General features: G+C 35.7%; 1 protein-coding gene and 1 pseudogene across 2 annotated transcripts; one reads left to right on the forward strand and one right to left on the reverse strand.

The window, feature by feature from the left end:
• Window positions 1-4,126: 4,126 nt before the first annotated feature.
• Window positions 4,127-5,920, reverse strand: LOC148588155 (pectinesterase inhibitor-like). Of its 2 annotated transcripts, XM_088512482.1 has the most exons (3): window positions 5,566-5,920; window positions 5,471-5,481; window positions 4,127-4,279 (listed from the first exon to the last, which is right to left on the reverse strand). In XM_088512482.1, exons 1-3 carry the CDS (start codon window positions 5,918-5,920, stop codon window positions 4,127-4,129), a joined length of 519 nt encoding a protein of 172 aa, XP_088368608.1. The 2 variants fall into 2 exon arrangements, with proteins under 2 accessions (XP_088368608.1, XP_088368609.1); XM_088512483.1 differs by lacking the exon at window positions 5,471-5,481 and having other exon boundaries at window positions 4,127-4,293; window positions 5,569-5,920.
• An 11,662-nt stretch (window positions 5,921-17,582) lies between these two features.
• Window positions 17,583-21,758, forward strand: LOC148588156 (uncharacterized; annotated as a pseudogene).
• The last annotated feature ends 1,830 nt before the right edge of the window (window positions 21,759-23,588 follow it).

The raw sequence follows: 23,588 nt of genomic DNA on the forward strand, positions 1-23,588 counted from the left end.
GATAGAACTGGATTGGGTTTTGATAAATCTGCTATTTTATCTACTAATGTTGCTTCTTCTTCAAAGATGATTTTTGTGAAACCAGTGAACAAAGAAGATAGCTTGGCTGAAAAGAAGGTAATTTCTCCTCAAATTTTCAAAGATGGAAAAGGTAAGGGAACTCTAACTGATTCCTATATGTCTAGTTCTAAGTCGAGAAGTATGCACATGTTAAGGAACCAACCTTCTCAAAGGTTTATTCCTACGTGTCATAACTGTGGTAAGATTGGACATATTCGTCCTAAGTGTTTTCAGCTTAACAGTCATGAGCCTAAAAGAGAATATTTCCATTCTAGAAATAGTTATGAGAAATTATTCAACATGATGAGAGACGTAGTAACACGGTTAGATGTCTTGGATAAGAGTCACACAGTTGTCCCTGATGTGAAGAAAGTTTGGGTCAAGAAGATTAATACCATTCACCCATTGAGGGGGAGTGGTAATGGACTCACCTAGATTAGGTGGGCACATAGACCATGCCTAGAAATTGAGCATATTGATATTTGTCTATAGCTGTTCTAGGGCATTTTTTTCTTAATTTTTGTTTGCTTTGTTTTTATTTTCTTTGATTATTTTTTATTCCTTTAGATTGTTTTAATTGTTAGATACTCAGTTTCTCATGTCTTGTGCTCAAATGAATATTTTACATATGAGTGGTCAATATTTCTGCAATTTACATCTATTGCTCCATATGTTTCTGATATACCTTGTTTTTCTGAAGACTGTTAAAGGAGTAAGAGTCAGTTTTTCTCATGTTCGAAATTGTGCACTTTTTGCCCCCATTAGGTTTAGATTTTTGTTATATGTTTGGAAATTTGGAGAAAACATTTTGTTTGGAAGATAGGCAGTGTAGAATCTTGCCACTTGACCAACTCGTTAGTTGAACCTAGCTCCAAAAAATTCCACCATTTTCCAAAAAAAAAAAAAAAAAAAAAAAAAAAAAAGCTCAGATGATTTCATTTTGCTTCTGTCTGTCCCTAAAGAAAGAATCAGTGATCAAATCATTGCGGAAATAGATGATTGCTAAAGGACATGGTAAAAGAAAATGATCAGTCTCAGGGGGAGTGTATCGGATGAGGGAATCTAGGTCCTAACATTATAAGGTTTTACTGTGGTTTGAATCAGACTGCTGGTCTTCCTTTACAAAATGTCTGCCTAGATTTACCTTTCATTGATGAAATCTTAGTTAATGGGAGTACTCACACACTACACCATCACATGAGATTTCTGATTATTGCTTACTTGACTGCATTCACAGACCAAGGTTGTGTCATGCATATGGTACATTTACGGTGTAAGTGTAGCTTGTTGATCACTCCGAATTGTTCAGATATTCATACGAGCATGCATGATCTATTGCTTATCTATACAAGTTTTCTTTGGTGGGAGATGATGGGATTGGCTCGACATTTTGGTTTTGTCACTGAATTGCCAAAGGGGGAGTTTGTTAGTTCTTGTGTTGGCTTAATTCAGTTCCAAAATGCAGATGCTACTGTTCACGGCTCAAACACTGATATAGAATGCTCAGAATCCAATCTCCACCGTTCATAATGTAGATTCATGTGTTATGAACGTCCCTGCAAAATTTCAGCTCAATCGGACCACAAACGCCCATCGATCGGAGTTGTTGATGAAGACTGGACAGTCCGGGTCCGGACCCCATTTCCAGAAACTTGATTTTTCAAGCAGGGTCCGGACCTCAATTCCCCGGGTCCGGACCCCAGTTCCCGAAAGTGCATTTTATGAGGCATGTCCGGACCTCAGATCTGCAGGGTCCGGACCTGGCTGACTTATTAGGGTTATTTTCTATTTAAACACGATTTTGCTACATTTACAAGTACGTATTTTATTGAGCAAATATCTGGGTGCTTAGAGAGAGAGAATTTGTTCTAGATTATTGTTGAAGAGAAAATACGTGAAGCCAATCGGGGTTCCGGTGAAAGGAAATCTTTTAGAAGAATCGTGCCAGATGTTCTGGAAAGGGCTACTGAGGTAGAAGTCAAGTGGGTCACTTGTCGTGTGCAAGGAAGAATCAAAGGTTTTGTTATTCTTCTTGTATTCCTTATTCTTCTATTTAGTGAATTGATTTCCTGGGTTTGGCTGCCCCGGAGAGGTTTTACATTTAGAGAGTTCTCTAAATGGTTTCCTCTTCGTAACCAAATTTCTGTGTTCTTGATTGCATATTTCATATCAGTATTTGGTTGATTTCTTAACTGCTAAGTTAGATCTGTTTTCTGTTTTTTTCTGTAAAACTCTTAGACGTGTGAGTAGGTGATAATTGGAGTCGTTTTAGAATTTTCACAATTGAACCTTCAATTGTATCCAAATTGATCGATCAATTGATCTTATCACCATCAATTGAACTAATTCACTAGGATCGATCGGATGTTCGATCGAATCTTCAATTTTTTCAAGTTTGATTGATCATTTGATTATATCACAATCAATCGAACCATTGATCGTGATATATGGACGCTGATGACCAATGATATATATATTTTTAGTATGATAGAGGACCGCATCCACATCCAAAAGTGAACGCTATTTCTCTTCGATTTCCATTTTTTTATTTTTATTTTTTTTATATGGTAGAGGACCATTAGTGTCCACTCAAAATGGACGTTGATGACCTACTATCAACGTCCACTTTTGCATGGACGCTATTGCTCTTCGATTTTCAATTTTTTATTTTTTATTATGGTGAAGGACCATTAGCGTCCACTCAAAGTGGACACTAATGACCTACTATTGGCATCCACATCCAAAAGTGGACACTATTACCCTTCGATTTCCAATTTTTTATTTTTATTTATTTTTATTTTTATTTTATTTTTATTTTTTTATTATGGTAGAGGACCATCAGCGTCCACTCAAAATGGACGCTGATGACCTACTATCAGCGTCCACTTTTGCGTAGACGCTATTGCTCTTCGATTTTCAATTTTCAATTTTTTTATTTTTTATTACGGTGGAGGACCATTAGCGTTCACTCAAAGTGGACACTAATGACCTACTATCAGTGTCCACATCAAAAGTGGACACTGATGAGATGTCATCAGCATCCACTTTTGAGTGGACGCTATTGCTCTTCGATTTCCAATTTTTTATTTTTTTATTATTGTGGAGGACTATTAGCATCCACTCAAAGTGGACGCTGATGACCTACTATCAGTATCCACATCCAAAGTTGACGTTGATGAGAGGTCATCAGGTGGACGCTATTGCTCTTCGATTCCCAATTTTGATTTATTTTTTATTATGGTTGAGGACCATTAGCATCCACTCAAAGTGGACGCTAATGACTTAGTATCAGTGTCGACAACAAAGTGGATGTGAATAGTGATTTTGTCGCCACTAAATGTTTTCCCACCTCGGGCCGCGAGTGACATACTTTCTCGCCAGGCTATTAGCGTCGACTTTAAAGTGGACGCTGATAGGTGCTTATTAGCGTCCACTTTGATCGCTGCTAAAGGTCACATTTCTTGCAGATAAAAAGTGCGATTTCAAGTTATGTTTGGCATACGGTAGAATGTGTCAAATGCAGGATCTCCAATTGTATAGATTTCTTGAGATCAAGCCGAAGTCTTTAAACATCTTGTCTAATTTACTGCTGAGACTTAAGGGGAGGAAGAAACTACTCATTGCATATGTAAGAATGATGGAAGCCACTGTTTTGAGGAGCACTAATTTTGGCTGATTGAGGAAGAGTTTTTGCTTTCCACCCTTCAATGTCCAATCTTTCCTTGGACTTTATCAAGACTTTTTTGAAAAGCCGTCTTCTTGGGCTAGCTTACCCATAAGGATGGGTAGGCCTAGATACTTGGATTTTGAGGGGTTGTTGTTGAAGGTAGACGACATGTTTTTAATTCATCTTCTCAAAATCCAGTTCTGAATGAGAAATATTTTTTGTTCATACGATCTTGCTTGAAAAAGTGATTTTATTAATCTAATTTAAATTAGAGGCATATAATTCCAACTATTTGGATATCTATAGCTGAAAGAGTAATGAATAGTCAATACATTTATTTCTAATCCATATAGAACCGTCTCTACATGAACAGTGAAAAAGAAAACATGCAGTAATTAATCAGAAAAGGAGATGTAAAATGGTCTTTACAACACTAGTAAACCTGGAAAGCATTGTGTTGGTTTCAACCAACTGTGGTACACCAAAGCTAGTGCAATATTTTATGTCATCAGTAAGAAGATCCACGGTTTGGTATGCCTTCTCATACTTCCCCTCCTCAAAATATTAATATATGAAAATTCAATTTTTTGGTAACGGATCGTTAGTGATGTGTCAAGGCTGTTGACACGTTACTAAAGGTTAGTAACGTGTCATTAGTAACGTGTTTGGGGTATTTCCAAATTGGTGGTAACTACTAGGGATTTAGTAATGTGTCAATTTCTGACACGTTACTAAATGGTAACGTGTCAGTTTCTGACACGTTACTAAACTTTTAATAACATGTCAAACTTCACACGTTACTAAAGTTTAAAAAATTATTAAAAAAAAATTCTGGACAAAAATTTGAAATTTTTTTTTTTCAAATTTTTTTTTCCGGAATTTTTTTTTTTTCAAATAATATTATGGAATCTGATTTTCAAAAATCCTAACCTAGCACAGTTGATATCATGGAATCTGATTTTTTTTTTTTTTTTTCAAATAGTATCATGGAATCAAATTTAATAAACCATCAAATAATATCATAGATCTTAGAATGCCTTGAATCAGTTTCAACAATATATACAAACATCTGCAACTTTCTTCTAGAACTCGATCTCCATTTAGGCCTGATATTCAGCTATCTCCTTTTCAGCCTCTTCTTTGGCTTGTTTCAACCTAGCCATTTTTTCTAACAATAGAAAGACAAGCTATATATATTAAACCCCAATATATTAATGCAAAACACAAGCTATATATATATGAGGAATATATATACCTGAGGAGATGGACAGAGAGAGGCCGGACCTGCCAGAAGGAGTTGTCGGAGAGAGAGAGAGAGTACTGTGAGAGGCTAGTGCCGGAGAGGAAATTCCCTCTTCTTCGAAGAAGAGAAAGGAAAAGATAGAGAGAAAAAGAGAAGAAGGCCTATGCGGGGGAGGTAGAAAAAAAATAGGAGGGAAGAAAGAAAGAAAATGGTGGAAAAAAAATATTGGAAACCAGTTGGTCGCAGGTTCCCAATGCCCTATTGTAATGTGTGGTTTGGACATGTTACCAATTGGTAACGTGCCATTATGATACATTACGTGTCAAATTGGCATGTTACCAAATTGGTAACGTGTCTCATTGAGATGTTACCATTTTGGTAATGTGTCATAATGGCACGTTACCAATTGGTAATGTGTTATTTATGACACGTCACCAAATGGTGATGTGTGGAGTTTTACACGTTACTAAATATTTTAGTAACGTGTCATTAACTGCCACGTCACTAAATGGTGACGTGACAGATATTAATGAATAGTATACGCATCACTAATACTTTTTTTTTTTTTTTTTTTTTTTTTTTTTTTGTAGTATATATTGGAGCCCCTCCCCTTTAATTCGATCTGCGGTGAGGTTATAACCATCGAAACATGTTGTTCTCTTCGACCAATCCCCATAGTCGGATGAATTTTGCATCAACTTATAGGCAACTCCAGCAGCCTCTTTTGCCTTTGTTGCACTCAACTCCAAGGCAATCCTTGAAAGCCCCTTAACATCTGCACTCGAACTCCGAGGATCCGACCCCAAAGCCGAGGTGCAAACATCGGGAAACTCCGTGCAGCCGCAAGTTTTCGTTATCAGGGGCTCGCCTTTCTCGTTGGTGGTTGTTGAGATCACAGCAATTGAGAGCACAAGGTGAGGGAGAGAAACTGCAAGGAGTTTTATGCCCATCTTTCCTGCACAATGGATGAGCTTATTGCAAGCACGTTTGTTTGCCCATCTTTTTATACTATGATCAATAAAATGAACTAATTTCGGAAGCTTGGTTTGACCAAATTTGTCGTCAGTTTTTTTGCTCCGCATTCTACGCTATGACTCGTGACGACTTTCCTCACCCGGTTTTCTACAACTTATTTGGAATTTGATTGTTGAAATTTTGTCATATTAGCAGTTATAACTGACTGTCTTTTTTATACACTGATGATAAAAAGCTCTCAAAAGATGGGTAGAAACATCATCTTTCTGGAGGTTATGCTGGTTGCGGTGGGGGGTTTTACTGTTTTGGGATCTTATTAGCGTCGAAATAGTAGCATCAGCCTTATAATTAGCGTCGGCAATGGTACTTTTAGTGGCGATAAATGTCGCCATTAATGATAAATTTTTTTTTGTAGTGATTTTTGTTAATGTGCCGTCTCTGACATTTTTGTTAAACAATGCACTAGTGTGTATTTAATTTGTATATATAGTAAAGGTGGAAATATCGATTCTGCTCATCACTAAATCGGTGTATAAATAGGCATGATGGAGATAATCCATGTGCTATATACAAAGAATGCCGTGCACCAGAGTGTATAGAAAATAGCCAAGATGGAGATAATTACATCTGCAACCATTGTCTTCATCTAGCAATGCCGTGCACCACAGTTCAGAAATAGAATAAGATTAAGCAGAGTTTTGTTTGTCCATTTTCAGTTGATGTTATTTAGCACTACTAGATTTATTGCCACTACAAGAAATTTACTCATCAGGGGCGACTATTGAAAGTCGCCCCTAATAGTTAAGTATTAGCGTCCACATCAAAGTAGACGCTAATAGCTGATTGAAAAAATGAATATTAGCGTCCACTGTAATACCTCGATCCGAATATACACGCGCTAATTATTCAAGAGGCGGGAAAAATAAAAGCGGCCAAAAAAATACTTTTAGCGTCGACAGATGGCAATAGCGTCTACTTAAGTGGCCCCTAAAAGCTGGAAAAAAAAATTAAATAAAATATCAATAGCGTCCACTATGAGAGTGGATGCTCATAATTAAGTATTAGCGTCCACTCTAGTGGACGCTAAAGATTAAGTAGAAAAATAAAAAAATAATAATAAAATTGATGCCCAATAGCGTCCATTAAAAGTGGACGCTGAAGACCAATTATTAGCGTCCACTTTTAAAGTGGACGCTAATACTTAAGTATTATGGTCCGCTATGTGGACCCTAAAGAGTAGGGTGAAAAATAAAAATAAAAAATAAAATTGATGACCAATAGCGTTCACTTTTGAAGACCCATTATTAGCGTCCACATTGAAAGTGGACGCTAATGCTTAAGTATTAGGGTAAAGAGTAGGGTGAAAAAAAAATAAAAAAAAATTGATGACCAATAGCGTCCACTTTTAGTGGACACTGAAGTCCGAGTATTAGCGTCCACTTTGAAAGTGGACACTAATACTTAAGTATTAGGGTCCACATATACAGTGAAAAAAAAAAAAAAAAAAAAATTGATGACCACTAGCGTCCACTTTTTAGTGGACGCTAATACTTAAGTATTAGGTGGACCCTAAAGAGTAGGGTGAAAAAAAAATAATAATAAAAAAATAAAATTGATAACCAATAGCGTCCACTTTAAAGACTGAGTATTAGAGTGGACCCTAAAGAGTACGGTGAAAAATAAAAAAATAAAAAAAAATAAAATTGATGACCAATAAAGTGGACGCTGAAGACCGATTATTAGCGTCCACTTTCAAATACTTAAGTATTAGGGTCCACTATATGGACCCTAAAGATTAGGTAGAAAAATTAAAAAAAATAATAAAATTGATGCCAAGTATTAGAGTCAACTTTAGTGGACGCTAAAGATGAGGTACAAAAATTAAAAAAAAATAATAATAAAAAAAAAAATGGAGTTTGGCTTGCCTTTAGAAAAAATTGCTGGAATTCTCGTGTAAAAGTATATAATTAAACAGAATATTGTTTATATAAATTAAGTGGTTTTTGCGTGGTTAGATTCGCTATGTTTGGTTAAAAAACAATGATTAAGCTCCAAAATCAATATATATATATTTTATTAATTTAAACTTTCAAAATAATTAATAATTTATTATTATGGTATCAGATAACTTTTCTTAAACAACAATTTGTTTGTAATAGAGGTACTATTTATCTCGATGAAAATAAAACTTAGAGTAGTCTTCATATATAATAATTTAGTTTGAAATTGGAAAACTGGGGACTTCAAATATTTTCCCATCATTGACGGCATTACAATATTGATTAATATTGACGTTAACTACCTTTAATTACAAGATATTTTTTGTATTTGAGCAAATCTCCTTTATTTTCATCATCTTTTTTTGGTTATTGACTTTTGCGTATATAGATATATATATGATGGAAGAAATTAAATATGGCGAAAAAGTTGAAAGTGTTAACGTGCATTTTCATTCACGCTACACCGAAGTCTTTGGATTAATAACTATTCCCAATAATCTTCTTTTATGGATTTTTTTGAACAAGGTGACCGGTTAAATCAAGATTTGTTTTATAGTACTCTAAATAAAATTTTACACATTCACTTGTGTATATATCACTGCATTATTTAAAATTTTCAAATATAGTGACACAATATGCACCGTTAAATATAACAAAATAACATTTTAACCGTAAAATAAAAGCTCTCCCTTTCACTTATTCCATATGTACAGTTGTTTCATATGTGTATATATATATATATATATATATATATATGTATTTTCTTTTTAAAAAAAAAGGAAAAATTCTTCTATTTCAATTCCATCCTCCTAAAGAAAGATTTTAATTTGTATATATTTGCCATTTGGTTAGGAGTTCCATTTGGAGGATAAAGTTTTCATTCGGACTAATTTGAAGAGTTAATTCCCATTTCATAATTCATAGTAAATTTTACAGATCTAATAGTGTATATATATATTATATGATGAATATATTGATACCTTATGGAAAGATTTTACATTGTTAAATATAACAAAATAAAATCTAAACCGTAAAATAATTCCTCTCAGTTTTAAATGAAATAGTTCTTCTTATATTGAATATGCGGCCTGGCCTCTCTTAGGATTTACTCTAGGGAGATAGAAGGTGATACTATCAATATAATCCTTGCAATTCAACAACCGGCTGTGTGCAAATTCGGGGTCATTCCCATAAGAAAACACAAAAGCAAATAAAAAGAAACAAAACTAAAGATAAATAAAAAGATTAACTTAAAACATACTAAACAAAATACTTAAAACATACTAAACAAAATAAAAAGGGTAAACTATGGGGTGCCTCCCATGAGCGCTAAGTTTAACGTCTTTAGCCAGATGGTTGTCCCTGCTCACTGCTGTCCGGAAGATGATGCTCCTGCAGATGGTGGTGGCAACCGGCTGAGAATGGACTGCATCAATTCTTCTAAGGCGCCTAGGCGTTTGTCCATCAATTCTTTATTTTCCCGAGCTTCCTTTCTTTGGCCAGCCAACTCTCTCCGAAGGCCCGCTATTTCTTCACTAAGTGAGAGGTTTTGTGCTTCACGAAAAATTGTCAGGGCCTCCTCCTCAGATGCCTCTGGCCCAACTACAGGTTCATCTTCGGCCATCGGCTTGGCCTCATTCTCTTCCACACCAGCTACTAGTGCTGGAGGTACCCGGTGCATGTGGGACAAGCTCTTGTTCCATTGGCGAATGCCAAATATGGGAGTAGTAGTGACTGGCTTATCAGCTGCGGTACCCTTGATGCCTTTCTTCCGGAGGATGTAGGAGATTAAGTATGGGAAAGGCAACCCCCATGAATGTGTGGACTCCTCTCCTCCAACGTGCACCCCATTCCAAAATTTGTGAATTTGATTCCAAATTATGTCAAGAATGGAGTACCAAGCATCTTTATGGAAGGCGTAGAGTGTTTGAAGAAATTGATCCCGCCTATGAGTTTTGTGCCTCAAGGGAAAAGCATTACGGTATAATATGGAGTCCACAAACCAAAGCTGTTGAGGTAGCTTGGATCGACACCCGACATTATGATGGGCATCGGCAAATTGCCCTTCGCACATGTCCTCAATGATTTTCGCCACGTAGAATCTTGCCGGTTGCTCAGCAAGTTGTGCGGCTTCTGGAGGGTGCTCATGATTGCATTGAAGGGCAGCAGCAATGTCGGCCTGTGTTACGTCAATAGCTTTGCCTTTCACTTTGGAAGAGAGGGTAGCCAGCCTATTGCAGACATGAGACAGGTGGGCATAGAACTCGATCACCAATTTTCTGTAGACAGTGGGGGTGACCGGCTTGAAAAGCTTGTTGAGCCTCCGTCGCTTGAACTCGGCGACCGTCCATTGAGTCGCCACAAGATTTTGAAAGTCTTCGCGAATGGCGAAGGTGGTCTCAAATAGCAGCTCCCGCTCCTCAAAAGTGGGCGGGGGAGAAATGGCTCGGGTATCGGACCCTCGGGAGGACGAAGCTCGAGCTCTTGGCATGATGAACTTGATTGGAGACTTTTGACGAACACCTGGTGTGCACTAGAGATAGCTAAAATTGCAAAACAAAGCAACTCAGCTCAAAACCCTCTGCAAAAACACCAAAATCCAACCACAACAAAGCAATGTGGGTGGATGAACACCCACAATTGCAGAAATATGAGAAAAAAAAAAAAAAAAGTTGGATAAGTGATCGGCGTTGGGGTGTTGATGGGAATGGGGAACGAGGTGGTGAAAAGTACCTGGTATGGTTGCCGGAGAAGAGAACCGTGTGGTGGCTGTGTGGTAGAGGTGGGTGGATGAGTGGAGGGAGTAAGGGTGTGCCGAAGGTGCGTGGGTGCATGGAGAAGTTACGGCACAGGGGAAGAAAAATATGTGGGGTGTGGGGGAAAGTGACCTAAAATAGGTCACGTGGTGTGCTGTCCGAGTGTGCTCGATCGCACACATTATGCGATTGATTGCATTCGGCCAAGGGTGTGCGTGGTGTGGGTGATGTGCGCTCGAACGCACCCAAGGTGCGTTCGATCCCAGTAATAGAATGTTCAAAGCCAAAATTTGATTATTGGGATCGATCGCAATAACAAAATCTTGAAAGCCAAAATTCCATTATTGCCATCGATCGTAGAAACAGAATGTAATATATATATATTTTAATTTCTTATTATTTTTTTTTTAATTTTTATTGCATAATGTACAACAACTTTGATAGTGATACAATCAAATGATCAAGCGAACTTTAAACGATTGTAGGTTTGACCAATCGTCCGATTGATCAGAGTGCATTAGTCTCATATATCGTTATAGGATCAAATAATCAATTGAACTTGACACATTGTAAGATTGATCGAATGTGCGATCAATCGCTGTGCATTAATTAGTCGAATCAATTGTGATAAAATCGTAGTATCGATCGTAGTGAATTAGTTTGATTGATCGCGATAGGATCAAGTGACAATCAAAATTGAAAAAATTGAAATTAAAGGTTCGTTCAAACATCCGTTTGATCATAGTACATTTGTTCAATCGATCATAATATGATCAAATGATCAATCAAACTTGAAACAATTGAAATTGAAGCTTTGATCGAATATCCGATCAATCATAATGAATTAGTTCGATTGATCGTGATAAGATCAAATGATTGAAACAATTGAAATTGAATGTTTGGTTAGACATCTGATTGGTCTTACCTAGTGCATTCGTTCGATCGATCGTGATAAGATCAAATGATCGAACAAAATTCAAACAAATTAAATGTTCGATCGAACATTGAATTGAACTCTAAGCATTTTATATTATATTAGTGCATTACTTAAATTGATCGGGATACAATCAATAAAACTTGACATGATTGAAGGTTCAATCAAACATTTGATAAAATCAATTCCAATCGAGACTATTACATATTAGTCTGATCGATCGTAATGGGATCATATTTTCGATCAAACATGCAATTGATCATAATGATTTAGTTCGATTGATCGTGATATGATTAAATGATCGATCAAACATCCAATCGATCCTAATGAATTAGTTCGATTGATCGTGATAGGATCAATCGTTCGATCAAATACCTGATCGATCATAATGAATTAGTTCGATTGATCGTGATAGAATCAAATGTCCGATCGATCCTACTGAATTAGTTCGATTGACTATGGTATGATCAATTGATAGATCAAACTGGATACAATTGAAGGTTCAATCGAACATTCAATTAAACTGTTAGTTTTTTATATTATCTTAGTGCCTTAGTTATATTGATCTTATATTACCTTTGGATTTTGTATTATTTTATAATTAATTATAAGATAAATATCAACTTAATAATCTTTATCATAAAAATTTATTAAACGGAAATTTTTAGTTAATATTATAATAATAAAAACATATTATAAGAGAAAAATTTAAAATAAATAAATAAATAAAAATTAAAAAATTGAAAGTATAATTTTTTTTGGGAAAATATATAAAAAAAGCCACTCAAAATACTAGTCGTTTGCAATATAAAAACCCCCCAATGTTCAAAAGATACTAAAGTAGCCTCCCGAACTACCAAATTGTATAAAAATGCCACTTATTTTTAATATTCCTATAATACCCCTATTATTTTAACAAATAAATAATAAAATAATTGAAAAAAAAAACAAAACAATTTTTTAAAAAACACAAGAAAACCAATGGGTGAATAAAAACAAAAACAGAAAATGTTTTTTTTTTTTGGAATAAATAGTAAATAATTAGTCATTGTAGTTGGCATAAATTACAAATTGCTTCATGCTTTATTAAAGTAAAATCAAAGATATGAAATTTTTTTAAAAATACAAGAAAACCAATTGACGAATAAAAACACAAACAAAAAAAGAAAATGTTTTTTGGAATAAAAAATAAATAATTAGTTACTGTAGTTTGCCTAAATTACAAATTGCTTCATATCGTATTAAAGTAAAATCAAAGGTACAAAATTTGACTTCAGGGAATAAACTGTTTTTTTTTTTTTTTTAAATATCTAAAGAACTGTACATTTGATTTTACTTTGTTAAAAGAATAGGGTATTATAGGAATATAACAAAATAAGTAGCCTTTTTGATACAATTTGGTTGTTTGACAGGCTACTTTAGTCCCTTTTGAACATTTGAGGAATATATTGCAAACGGCTCGTAATTTGGAGGGTTTTTTTTATTTTTTATTTTATTTTTCTCATTTATTTTTTTTAAAAAGAAAATACCCCAAGTAGCCACTAATTGAGCTGCACAAAATAGTTAATAGATGGCGGTAAACTGGAGCAGGTTCTAAAATTTTCAAAACCCATTTTTTCACCAAATCCCACGCCCTCCCGCCAGTAGCACTCATCAATCGTCTCTCACTCTCACTCTCTCTCTCTCACGATCTCACTCCGATGCAAGTTTCTCTCTCTTCGGCAGCTCTATTTCCGGCGCACCTCTCTCTCTGCCAGCTCTCACTCCGGCGAACTTAACGCTCTCCTGTAGCTCTCTCTAGTATGAGTTTCTCCTAAACCCTTGCAAACCTTAAATGCCTCTCAATCACTCGAATAGTATCCATAAATTGTGATTTGAAGAATTTAAGTATTTGGGTACTTCCTCTCTTCTTCTCTTTCTATTTTTTCCCTACAGAATTGATTGGTTCCATTCAAAAACTGCCGTGGACCCCTAAATTCTTCTAAATTCCTAGGAACAAATTTTTTTTTTTTTTAAAGAATGAATTGTAATGGGTACTCAGTTGCTATTACTCTGTTAAAGCAAAGAACTCAGTTTCTATTTTTTTGTATGAATCAATCAAATTGTTTTGGCTCTTTTTTGTTTTGTTTTTTTTTTTTTTGAACTCTCTACTTCTGGGGTAGTTTAGGTTTCAGAAGAATTTTCTTTTCTTTTTTTTTTTCCTGAAATATCTGTAAATTGTTGTATCTTTTGCTGCTAAGTTGCGTCTTGTTTCCTGAGATGTTTTTGGTTGGCTTTTGTTGGTTGTGGTTTCTCCTTTTGAGGCTGGTTTGTAATATCTGGAGGTTGGTTTTGTGTTTCAACTTGTTTCTGGTTGTTAAGAAAGAAAGTATTTACTCATTAAAAAAAAAAAAAAAAAAGGACCCAAGAAGAACAAAAAAAAAAAAAAACACTTAATTTGGAAAGGGAAAGGGAAGTGGGAATCAATGCGTATTTTGTCAAGATAAGTGAAATTATTTGGTGTGAATGATTATATTATTTTTTTGTGTTTTAAGTTGAGATATCTGCTTCTTAGTATAATGTACAAAACAATTAATTTAAACCACGATATAATTGAAGTTATCTTCAAAATCTAAATCATATGTCATTATGGCTTTGCACATCTATCCCATTATCACATCCATCAAGTTTAGGCAGATTAGGGAATGTAGTCAAGGGAGTGGATCATTAGGTTTTATTGATAAGCTTTTGTATGGTTCTTTGTTCTATCTAAAAAAGCTTATCAAAAGCTTTTGTTCTATCACCTATATATATATATATATATATATATATATATAGCTGCAAACTATCAAGAAAAAAAAAAAAAAAAAAGCTCTTGGATGCGTAAAGCTCTTGGATGAACACATATAACCATGACAGTGCATAAAGCTTTTTTTATTGATAAGCTTTTATTTTTTATTGATAAGCTTATTGATAAGTACATTCTAAAGCTTTTTTATTTTTTTGTCATGGAAGTTAAGCTTTTGTTCTGCTCTAATGATGTTTGACTTGACAGTGCATAAAGCATTTTTATTAATAAGCTCTTGGTATATATAAACACATATAATCATTCTTAGTTTGCAGAATAGATATTGTACAATCTGGAGAAGATAGTGGGAAGGGAAGTGGGAATAGAATAACAAATGGAAGTTAAGCTTTTGTTATGCTCTAATGGTGTTTGACTTGACAGTGTATAGTTTCCACTAAAATCACCTACATTCTATGGGTTGTTTTTGTTTTTCACTCCTTAGCATATTAATAGGTTGGAGGTGTATTAATATATTGTTGTTTTTATTACATTTGATTATCATTTGTAAAATGCTTTACTTAATTTTTTTCCAAGAGATTCTTAAGGAGGTGTCTAGACCAAGTGTTCATCCTGTCTTAAGTAATACTCAGCGCCCAGGAGTGGCTGCTGTTGAAGCTCACACCAAGGTATAAGCAATTAGAGCGTCGATTATCTTTTTAACTGCCATAATATGTGAATGAAAAGCTTCACTTCCTAAGGCCGAAATGAAATTCCAGTGCAACTTGATTGATTGTTGTGTTTGATATCATGGTTGTGTCCTATTTCTGTGTATATTCATTATTGGATGGCTTTTTATGTATCTTCTCAAGATCATTTGGTCTTCATTTCTTTAATTTCCTGCTATCTAAATACTGGTCTAACTTTTGCTGAGGATGACATTTGTTACTTTCTAGCTCATGAGAGTTTCAAGCTTATAGATAATGGTCAATTGCATGTGCCCTTAATTATTTACAGAAGTTAATTGTAAAAAAAATCACTAGAAAACTATCCTAGCTGTTATTGGAGAGGCAAGTGTTGTTAAGCATACTGCTAATGAAGTTCGTGAATCCCTTGGAATTTTGATCGATTGCACACATTATCAAGGCAAATGTTTCTGGTAGTGCGATCGATCGCACTACGTACTGAAGCTCCTGATAGTGCGATCGATCGCACTCACTACAAGGCAAATCTTTCTGGTAGTGCGATCGATCGCACTACGTACTGAAGCCCCTGATAGTGCGATCGATCGCACTCACTACAAGGCAAATCGTTTTGGTAGTGCGATCGATCGCACTACGTACTGAAGCCCCTGATAGTGCGATCGATCGCACTCACTACAAGGCAAATCGTTCTAGTAGTGCGATCGATCACACTACGTACTGAAGCCCCTGGTAGTGCGGTCGATCGCACTCACTACAAGGCAAATGTTTCTGGTAGTGCGATGGATCGCACTGCATCCAGAAGTTAAGCCCTTGGTAGTGCGATCGATCACACACGTGATCGTCTGAAGACTTGTATTCCTACTGCATCTCTCCCTTCTTCCCTTGCAGTTGCATTAAACCTCTCTTCTTCTCTTGTGGTTGTATTAAACCTTGCTTCTTCTCTTATTATTACTTTTAGATTAGTATTAAGTCTTATTCTTATATTAGGATAATGTTATTAATTTTCTAGTTCACATCAACTTATATTATCAAAGTTGGTATGGATTATGATTGTATTGTCTTTTCTATTTAAGTTCAATAAGGAAGCAGCATAGTAAACTTGAAACAAGACAACATTCTATAATAAATATCAAAGCTAACAACAATACTAAAAAATGTAAAACTGTCATTGAGCTAAACTAGTAAATAAATTACAAATAGAAATTTGTTCTAAACTAGTAACCCACTTCTAGAGTATTTTGTTAGGTAACATCGCATTGAGCTAGCATCATTTTGCGAATATTTGTTCTAAACTAGTAACCCACTTCTAGAATTCTCTCATTACCCATGCTCCTTTTAAATTTTCCCTTCCTTAATATTTGAGAATAGACCTCCTATTTAATCCTCTTAATTCTTAAGAATCTAATCTTCTAATTCCCTTGTGTGCGTACATGTACGTAACAAATAACCTCTAATAGGGACATCAATATGGATAGGAGTTTGATGCGAGAAAGTACTCGATGTTCAGAGCGATTTCAAAAAGGTGTGGAAGAATTCATGGGAATGACAGTTAAATCAGTTGATTCATGTGATATGGCAAAGTGTCCATGCCGTGATTGTGCAAATCGATATTATTGTCATATTAGCGAGATGAGGGGTCACTTGTATATGAATGGATTTACTCCGACATACACTCGATGGATATTTTACGGGGAAGAAGATCATTTTAGGGTAAACACTTCTACAAACATGCACACATATACAAGTGAAATGATGGAGGAGGTTGATGCAGTTGAAGAATTGTTAGACGATGTATGTATGGGGACATTTGTTGATGCTAACATCGGAGAATCCTCTACTTCACAGGGCCCCACAATTGATGATCACGAACAAACAAGCTCCTTCTACCGATTATGGGAAGATGGTTTACGAGAACTTTATCCAGGCTGCGAGAAATTTACACAAATTGCTTTTGTACTGAAGATGCTTCATATAAAGGCGTTCTGCAACATGAGTAACAAGGTGTTTGATATGATGATTGACTTGATAAAGACGGCCCTCCCAGATGGAGAGACATTGCTTCACTTGTATAGAGAAGCAATACAGTTTAGGCGACACTTGGGATTCGGTTACGATAAGATGCACGCATGCAAGAATGGTTGTGTGCTTTTTTGGAAAGAACATGCAAACAAAGTGGTATGCCCAAAGTGCAACAATTCAAGATGGATTGATGGCAAAGGCAAAAGAAAGTAATATTCCTCAAAAGGTCTTACAGTATTTCCCAATAAAATCAAGGTTACAACGGTAGTTTATGACAAAAGAAATGGCCAAGGAAATGCGGTGGCACAAAGAAGGTCGAGAAAATGATGGCAATACTCTCAGACACCCCGCCAATTCTATTGTATGGAAAGAGTTTGATAAAAGAAATGAGTGGTTTGCAAGTGATTTCCGCAACTTGCGGCTTGGTTTAGCAAGTGATGGTTTCAACCCATATGGTAATATGAGTACAACATATAGCATATGGGCAGTAATGTTAACGGTGTACAATCTCCCTCCGTGGATGTGTATGAAGAGTCCAAATTCGATTTTGTCTCTTATTATCCCTGGGCCTTCAGATCCCGGAAAGAATATTGATGTATATTTGCGGTCATTGGTTGATGACTTGAAAGATTTATGGAATGAAGGCATACGCGTGTACGATGCATTAAAGAAAGAGACATTTCAATTGCATGCGACATTACTATGGACTATAAATGATTTTCTCGCATATGGAAAATTATCTAGGTGGTCTACAAATGGAAATCTTGCATGTCCAGTATGTAATAAGGATACATCGTTCAGGTATTTGAAGTATTGGCATAAGGTGTGCTTCATGTGTCATCGTCGGTGGCTTCCTCAAGAGCATCCATGGCGTAAAAGAGGAGATTTGTTCGATGGCACAAAGGAGTATAGATTGGAACTTGAAGAATTGTCTGCAAGTCAATTGTTTAAACAACTAAGGGATGCTGAGGGTCTACAATTTGGAAAAACAAGCAGGAGAAAGAGAAAGTACACAAATGTTGTGTTGAATTGGAAGAAGAGAAGTATTTTCTTTGAGTTGCCTTATTGGTCAAGCCTGAAACTACGTCACAATTTAGATGTAATGCATATTGAGACGAACATATGTGAAAGTATCTTAGGTACGTTGATGAATATTGGTGGGAAGACCAAGGACACAGTCAAGGCATGAAGAGATTTACAGTTGATGGGCATACGTAAGGAATTGCATGTGCAGCCAAATGGTGAAACTTATAAAATGCCACTTGCGAAGTACACCTTGACAAGAGATGAGAAGAAGAGTTTATGTGAGTGGTTGAAAGGTGTTAAATTTCCTGACGGGTATGCATCTAACATTGGTCGATGTCTGAACAAGCTTCCTGGTAAAATTTCGAGTATGAAAAGCCACGATTGTCATGTCTTCTTACAGCGCTTGCTTCCTGTTGCAATTCGAAATTTCTCTACGTCCGAAATACGAACAACATTGACCGAGTTCAGTACCTTTTTTACGCAGTTATGTGCACGGACGTTGAAAGTTGATATCCTAAAACAAATGAAAGTCGACATTGTAATAATTTTATGCAAAATGGAAAAAATATTTTCACTAGCTTTTTTTGATGTTATGATCCATCTAGCACTTCATTTACCTCAGGAGGTCGAGCTTGCCGGTCCTGTACAAAACCGTTGGATGTATCAGTTCGAAAGAGAACTTGGAAGATATAAGAAGTGGAAGCGTAACAAAGCGCGTCCAGAAGGGGTCTATTGCCGAATGTTACCTAGCTGAGGAGAGCTTGACCTTCTGTTCCAGGTATCTTCGGGGGATTGAGACAAGATGGGACAATGAACGGAGAAATGTTGACGTTGATATTGTAGAAATGAGCAAGCGCTTGGATGTGTTCTCCCAACGAGTTCGGCCGTTAGGAGCAGCTAAATTAGTAACACTGGATGCTAATGATTTTTTTAGGGCACGATGGTATGTGCTTACCAACTGTCACGAAATAGCCTCATATTTGGAGTAAGTTTAGTAATGGTCTTTGTGTTTTACCTGTTACGACATGTTATAATTTTAGCGTTGATGATCATTTACCAATACGTTTATTTTTCATGCAGTGAACATTATAATATGATCAAAAGAGAAGGCAGCTGTAACATTGAAAAAAAGCATAAGGCTAACTTTGAACATTGGTTCCATAAACGTTTATACAATAGTGGGTGTACTGCAGACAATGGCTCAAAACAATTATATGATCTTGTATGCGGGCCTGATCGTCATGTTAGATCGTATAGAGGTTGCATCGTGAATAGGGTTAGGTACCACATGAAAGAATGTGCAGAAACTCGTACTACCCTGAACAGTGGTATTTCTGTTTCAGGTGAGAACGAAACCTCAATAACGGAGTATTATGGTGAGTTAAAAAATATTCTAGAGTTACGTTACCCTAGCCAACGTCTCGTGTACTTGTTTGAGTGCGATTGGTGGGACACTGGGAGTGCAACAGGAGTACGAATGGACCAAGGCTTCACGATTGTGAATACTTCTCGTAAATGGTGTGAATCCGACCCGTTCATCTTAGCATGTCAAGCTTCGCAAGTGTTTTACTTGGATGATCCCAAATTGGGTGGTAATTGGAAAGTGGTGCAGAAGTGGATCAATAGAGACATCTATGATATTCCAATAGTACAAAAGAGAGATAATATAGAAGATGACCAAAGACTTAGTGATGACATATACCAGGAAGGTGAATGTGTTGGGGGTAATATGGTCTTTGTTGATGAAGCAAATGTTGAAGCCTCCACTCAATTACGTAGAGATGATGCGACAATAGCAATTGATGAATTATATATTCAACTTGATGCAAGCATGTTTGCCAACGATAACTTGCTGGACAAGGACCATGATACAAACTTTGATGAGGAAGAGGAGTTATGTAGCGACAATGATATAGACTCTGAACACGAAGAGGACTCTGAACACGAACAATCATCTTCAAGTAACAGTGATACAGATTCTGAATATGAATCTGATGATGAAATGTGTTGAACATATGCTCACATTTGGTGTAAGTACAAAGTGTATTAGCATATTTAATGAAGTTGATGTTCTCTCTCTCTCTCTCTATATATATATATATATATATATTGTGGTGTTTTTTTTTTTTTTTACTAGCATGATTATTGTATGTTTGTCAAAAATATTGAACATGCTATATGGTTATAATTTGACTAATATAATTTTTTGGTTTTTAAGTCGTTAGCAGATTGATCATAACAATGACAACAATAGGACGCAAACATGTTCCGCAACACGAGGCCGAGGCCAAGGTCAAGGTTGGGGCCTTAATTGACGAGCATGCGAGTCCAACTCCCAATTTTGGGTTTGGTGATACAGATATGCAAATGTCGCCCTTGCCCCCCCTCTTCCTCGAGTTAGTGGATGGGCATCCTTCGCACCAGTCTAATAATCCTATTCACTCAGTGGCAGGATTGGATTAACAGAGAGCCGCCCCTACTGCATCTTTTAAGTTCATGAATTATATGTTTATGAAATTTTATTTTTGTATTATTTTGGTTTGTTATAGACATTTAACAATATACTTTTCCAAATATAACTTACTATGTTACCATGTTTTGCGTAACAGCTACCACGTCCGTCAGAAGTGTAAGAGGTAAGGACAAGTGTAAGAAGTTGAGTGACCACGTACTTAAGAATGGCCCCTTAGTGCTAAACATCCTAAATAGATACCGAGCACCTGTAGGTGAGAATGCAGCATGGTTTGCAAGCAAGATTGGGGAGATTATTCATAACATGTGCGAACTCCATCACGGTGAATGGAAAAAGGTCCCAGCTGAGGAAAAAAGCAAGTTGTTATTTCATGTTCAGGTATGAATATCAATGTAATGTTTAAGAATATGTTTCGTATGAAAAAATAATGTGACACATTTTTAACCATTATTTTCTTATCTATTATGTATCAGTCAAACTTCGCATTGAATATAGGACAATACGAACACATCAAAGCTGTTGAACATAAATTTGGTCGTGCATATGCTAGGCTTCGTTTGAACTTGTATAGGGACCACTACAAGAAATATTTTGAAGACATTGATAAAGACGATGATGAGGGGATTGCCAAGGCTAAGGCTATTGGGAGGGAAAATGTGCCGGCAGGGTATGGTCCTAAACAGTGGAACCTAATATGTGACTCATTTGATGACGGTGAATGGAAGGTAAATATATATTATTATACTGATTAGAAAATTCAGATTGATATAATTTGCATGCACTTGAAGACATTTTATGAATAATTGTGTTTTTTTTTTCCTGCAAATTTCATAGAAAAAGTCTGAATGAAATATAAAAAACAGAAGCAAATTGGAAACAAAGCACACAGCTGGGACTTGTTCATTTGTCAACGTCATTTACAAAAATGTAAGTATCTCGTAGCATAATTTAATGAAAGTAACATTATTTAGTGTAAACTTTGATTATATGTATTATGTGTAGGAACAAGAAACAAAAGTGAAGTCCAATCCTGGTGAACTATATGAGGCTACCCATACAAGAAAAAATGATCAAGAGTTTGTGAACGAAAAATGCAAAAGTCCATATGTAAGTAAATGTTTACGCTCCGATCATTAAGTTGATTAGTGAAGAACATGAAGTATATATTAAACTAAGGTCAACTATGACTTGTGCAGCTTCAGATGCAAGAATTAACAACCAGTGAGGCCTTAAAGGAAGGCAATGTGGAGGGAACAAGTGTGGAGGACCGAATGCAATAAATAGTCACACAAGTGCTAGGGGGCCGACGATCTGGGCACGTTAGAGGAATGGGATGCGGTCTTATTCCTACCCCTTTAAGTACTTCATCTCAAGCGGTCGCCCACTTCGACAACCATGACGAGTGTAGGAAAAGACAAGAAGATACTCAAAGCGAGCTTCAACAGACTAGAATCGAACTTCATCAGTACAGGGAGAATCTGCAAGCCAACGTTGAGGAAACGAACAAATTGAAAGCCACTGTTGAGTTCTTAATGTCACGTATTGGAGGGTTAGTGAAACTTTACCTATGCATTAATTTTACAAAAACACACATACTAAGTAATCGTTAAAAAGCTTATTGATCATTATACGAAATTCTATTCTTCTTAGGTCTGGAGGGAGCTTGATTGGAGGTGAATCAAGTCAAGCCAACAATTGAGGGAGCTTTGGAATAACCATTTATTTAGGATGTACTTTTTGATACCATGTATTTGGGATATATTTTTTGATACTATGTATTTGGATAGTTATTGGTACTTTCTATTTGCTACTATGTATTTGAGTATTTGTTGATCGTGATCTGTTTGGTAATGTGTATTTGTTGGTACTTTTTATTTAGTTTATATTATGTTAAGATATTCGCAAAATTTTTGGTTCAAGAACTTTTGAGTTATTAAATCTCCCTTGACATGTTTATCAAGGTTAAAAAACTTTGAGTAAACAATGTAAGGAAGTAATAATATCTTTCTAAATTTTATTTTCAAGTGTATGCAGGATGAAAAGAGTACAAGAAAGTTAAACCACCCAAGCAGGTTCTCACTTTAACATGTTTCATGAAGAAACACATTTTTAGTATCTCTTTCTCTATCATGTTGGGTTTCATTCTCATTGTCTTCGATATTATATATTGGTTCATTGTGGTAGATTACTCAAATTGCTTATAAGGATGAATTGGCAAGGAAGATGATGCAGATAAGTACTTTATTTTGGGTTCTGGAATTTTGCTGGCCATGGATTGTAAAACATATATTTAATAGTTTTCTCCTTTGGCAGGTCTAGTTCATGGGGCAGTTCTCACATATTTTTGATGATTTTGATGAGGTTAGTCATTTTGAGTTACGTTTCTTGTGGGCATTTAGATTAGTTTGAAGATTGTTATCTGATGTGGTGAAGTAGTGTTAATGCATAGTAATCTTCTCCAAAAGGTGTTAAACTTTTAAACTTTGCCAATATTTGTGGTTTTTGGCTTGTGTTTCCAATGATAGGTGTTGTTTTGTAGTTTTAAGCCATTATTCATGATATGTTTGACCTTTATATTATATCATTTTCATAATTATAGGATAAAGAGGTATAAGATCATATAAAATTCAAAAATCACCATTTTTTCCCTTTACATTCTCAACAAAATAATGGAGAATCTGAATTTTCGCTTTTTTCTTTTTTCTCTTTCAATTTTCTCTTGGTCTCTTTTTCGACCCCATAGATACTACTGTTTTGTGCTTTTTCTTCTACTAGGAGTTGTGATTTGTTGTGTGGCAAAACGAACTATGCTACGTTATGTTTGTCCCCAAAGTCTGATTTCGTCGAACATGTAGATGTAGCTATCCACCCTCAATTATAGGGTCATTTGCATTCTGTGTGTAAATAAAATAATTTTCCTATCAACATTTAACTCTAGATTAATATGCAACGTCCACTACACCATCC

This window comes from Corylus avellana, chromosome 1 (genome assembly GCF_965113065.1).
Source record: "Corylus avellana chromosome 1, dhCorAvel1.hap1.2, whole genome shotgun sequence".
NCBI classification, from domain to species: domain Eukaryota; kingdom Viridiplantae; phylum Streptophyta; class Magnoliopsida; order Fagales; family Betulaceae; genus Corylus; species Corylus avellana.

What these genes read in the sequence shown, in the direction of transcription:
- LOC148588155 (XM_088512483.1), bottom strand. Translation starts at nt 5,920, where the DNA reads ATGGGCATAAAACTCCTTGCAGTTTCTCTCCCTCACCTTGTGCTCTCA. An exon ending in AATTAAAGGGGAGGGGCTCC is followed by an intron (nt 4,294 to 5,568) that starts AATATATACTAC and finishes TTTTCATATATT; the next exon opens with AATATTTTGAGGAGGGGAAG.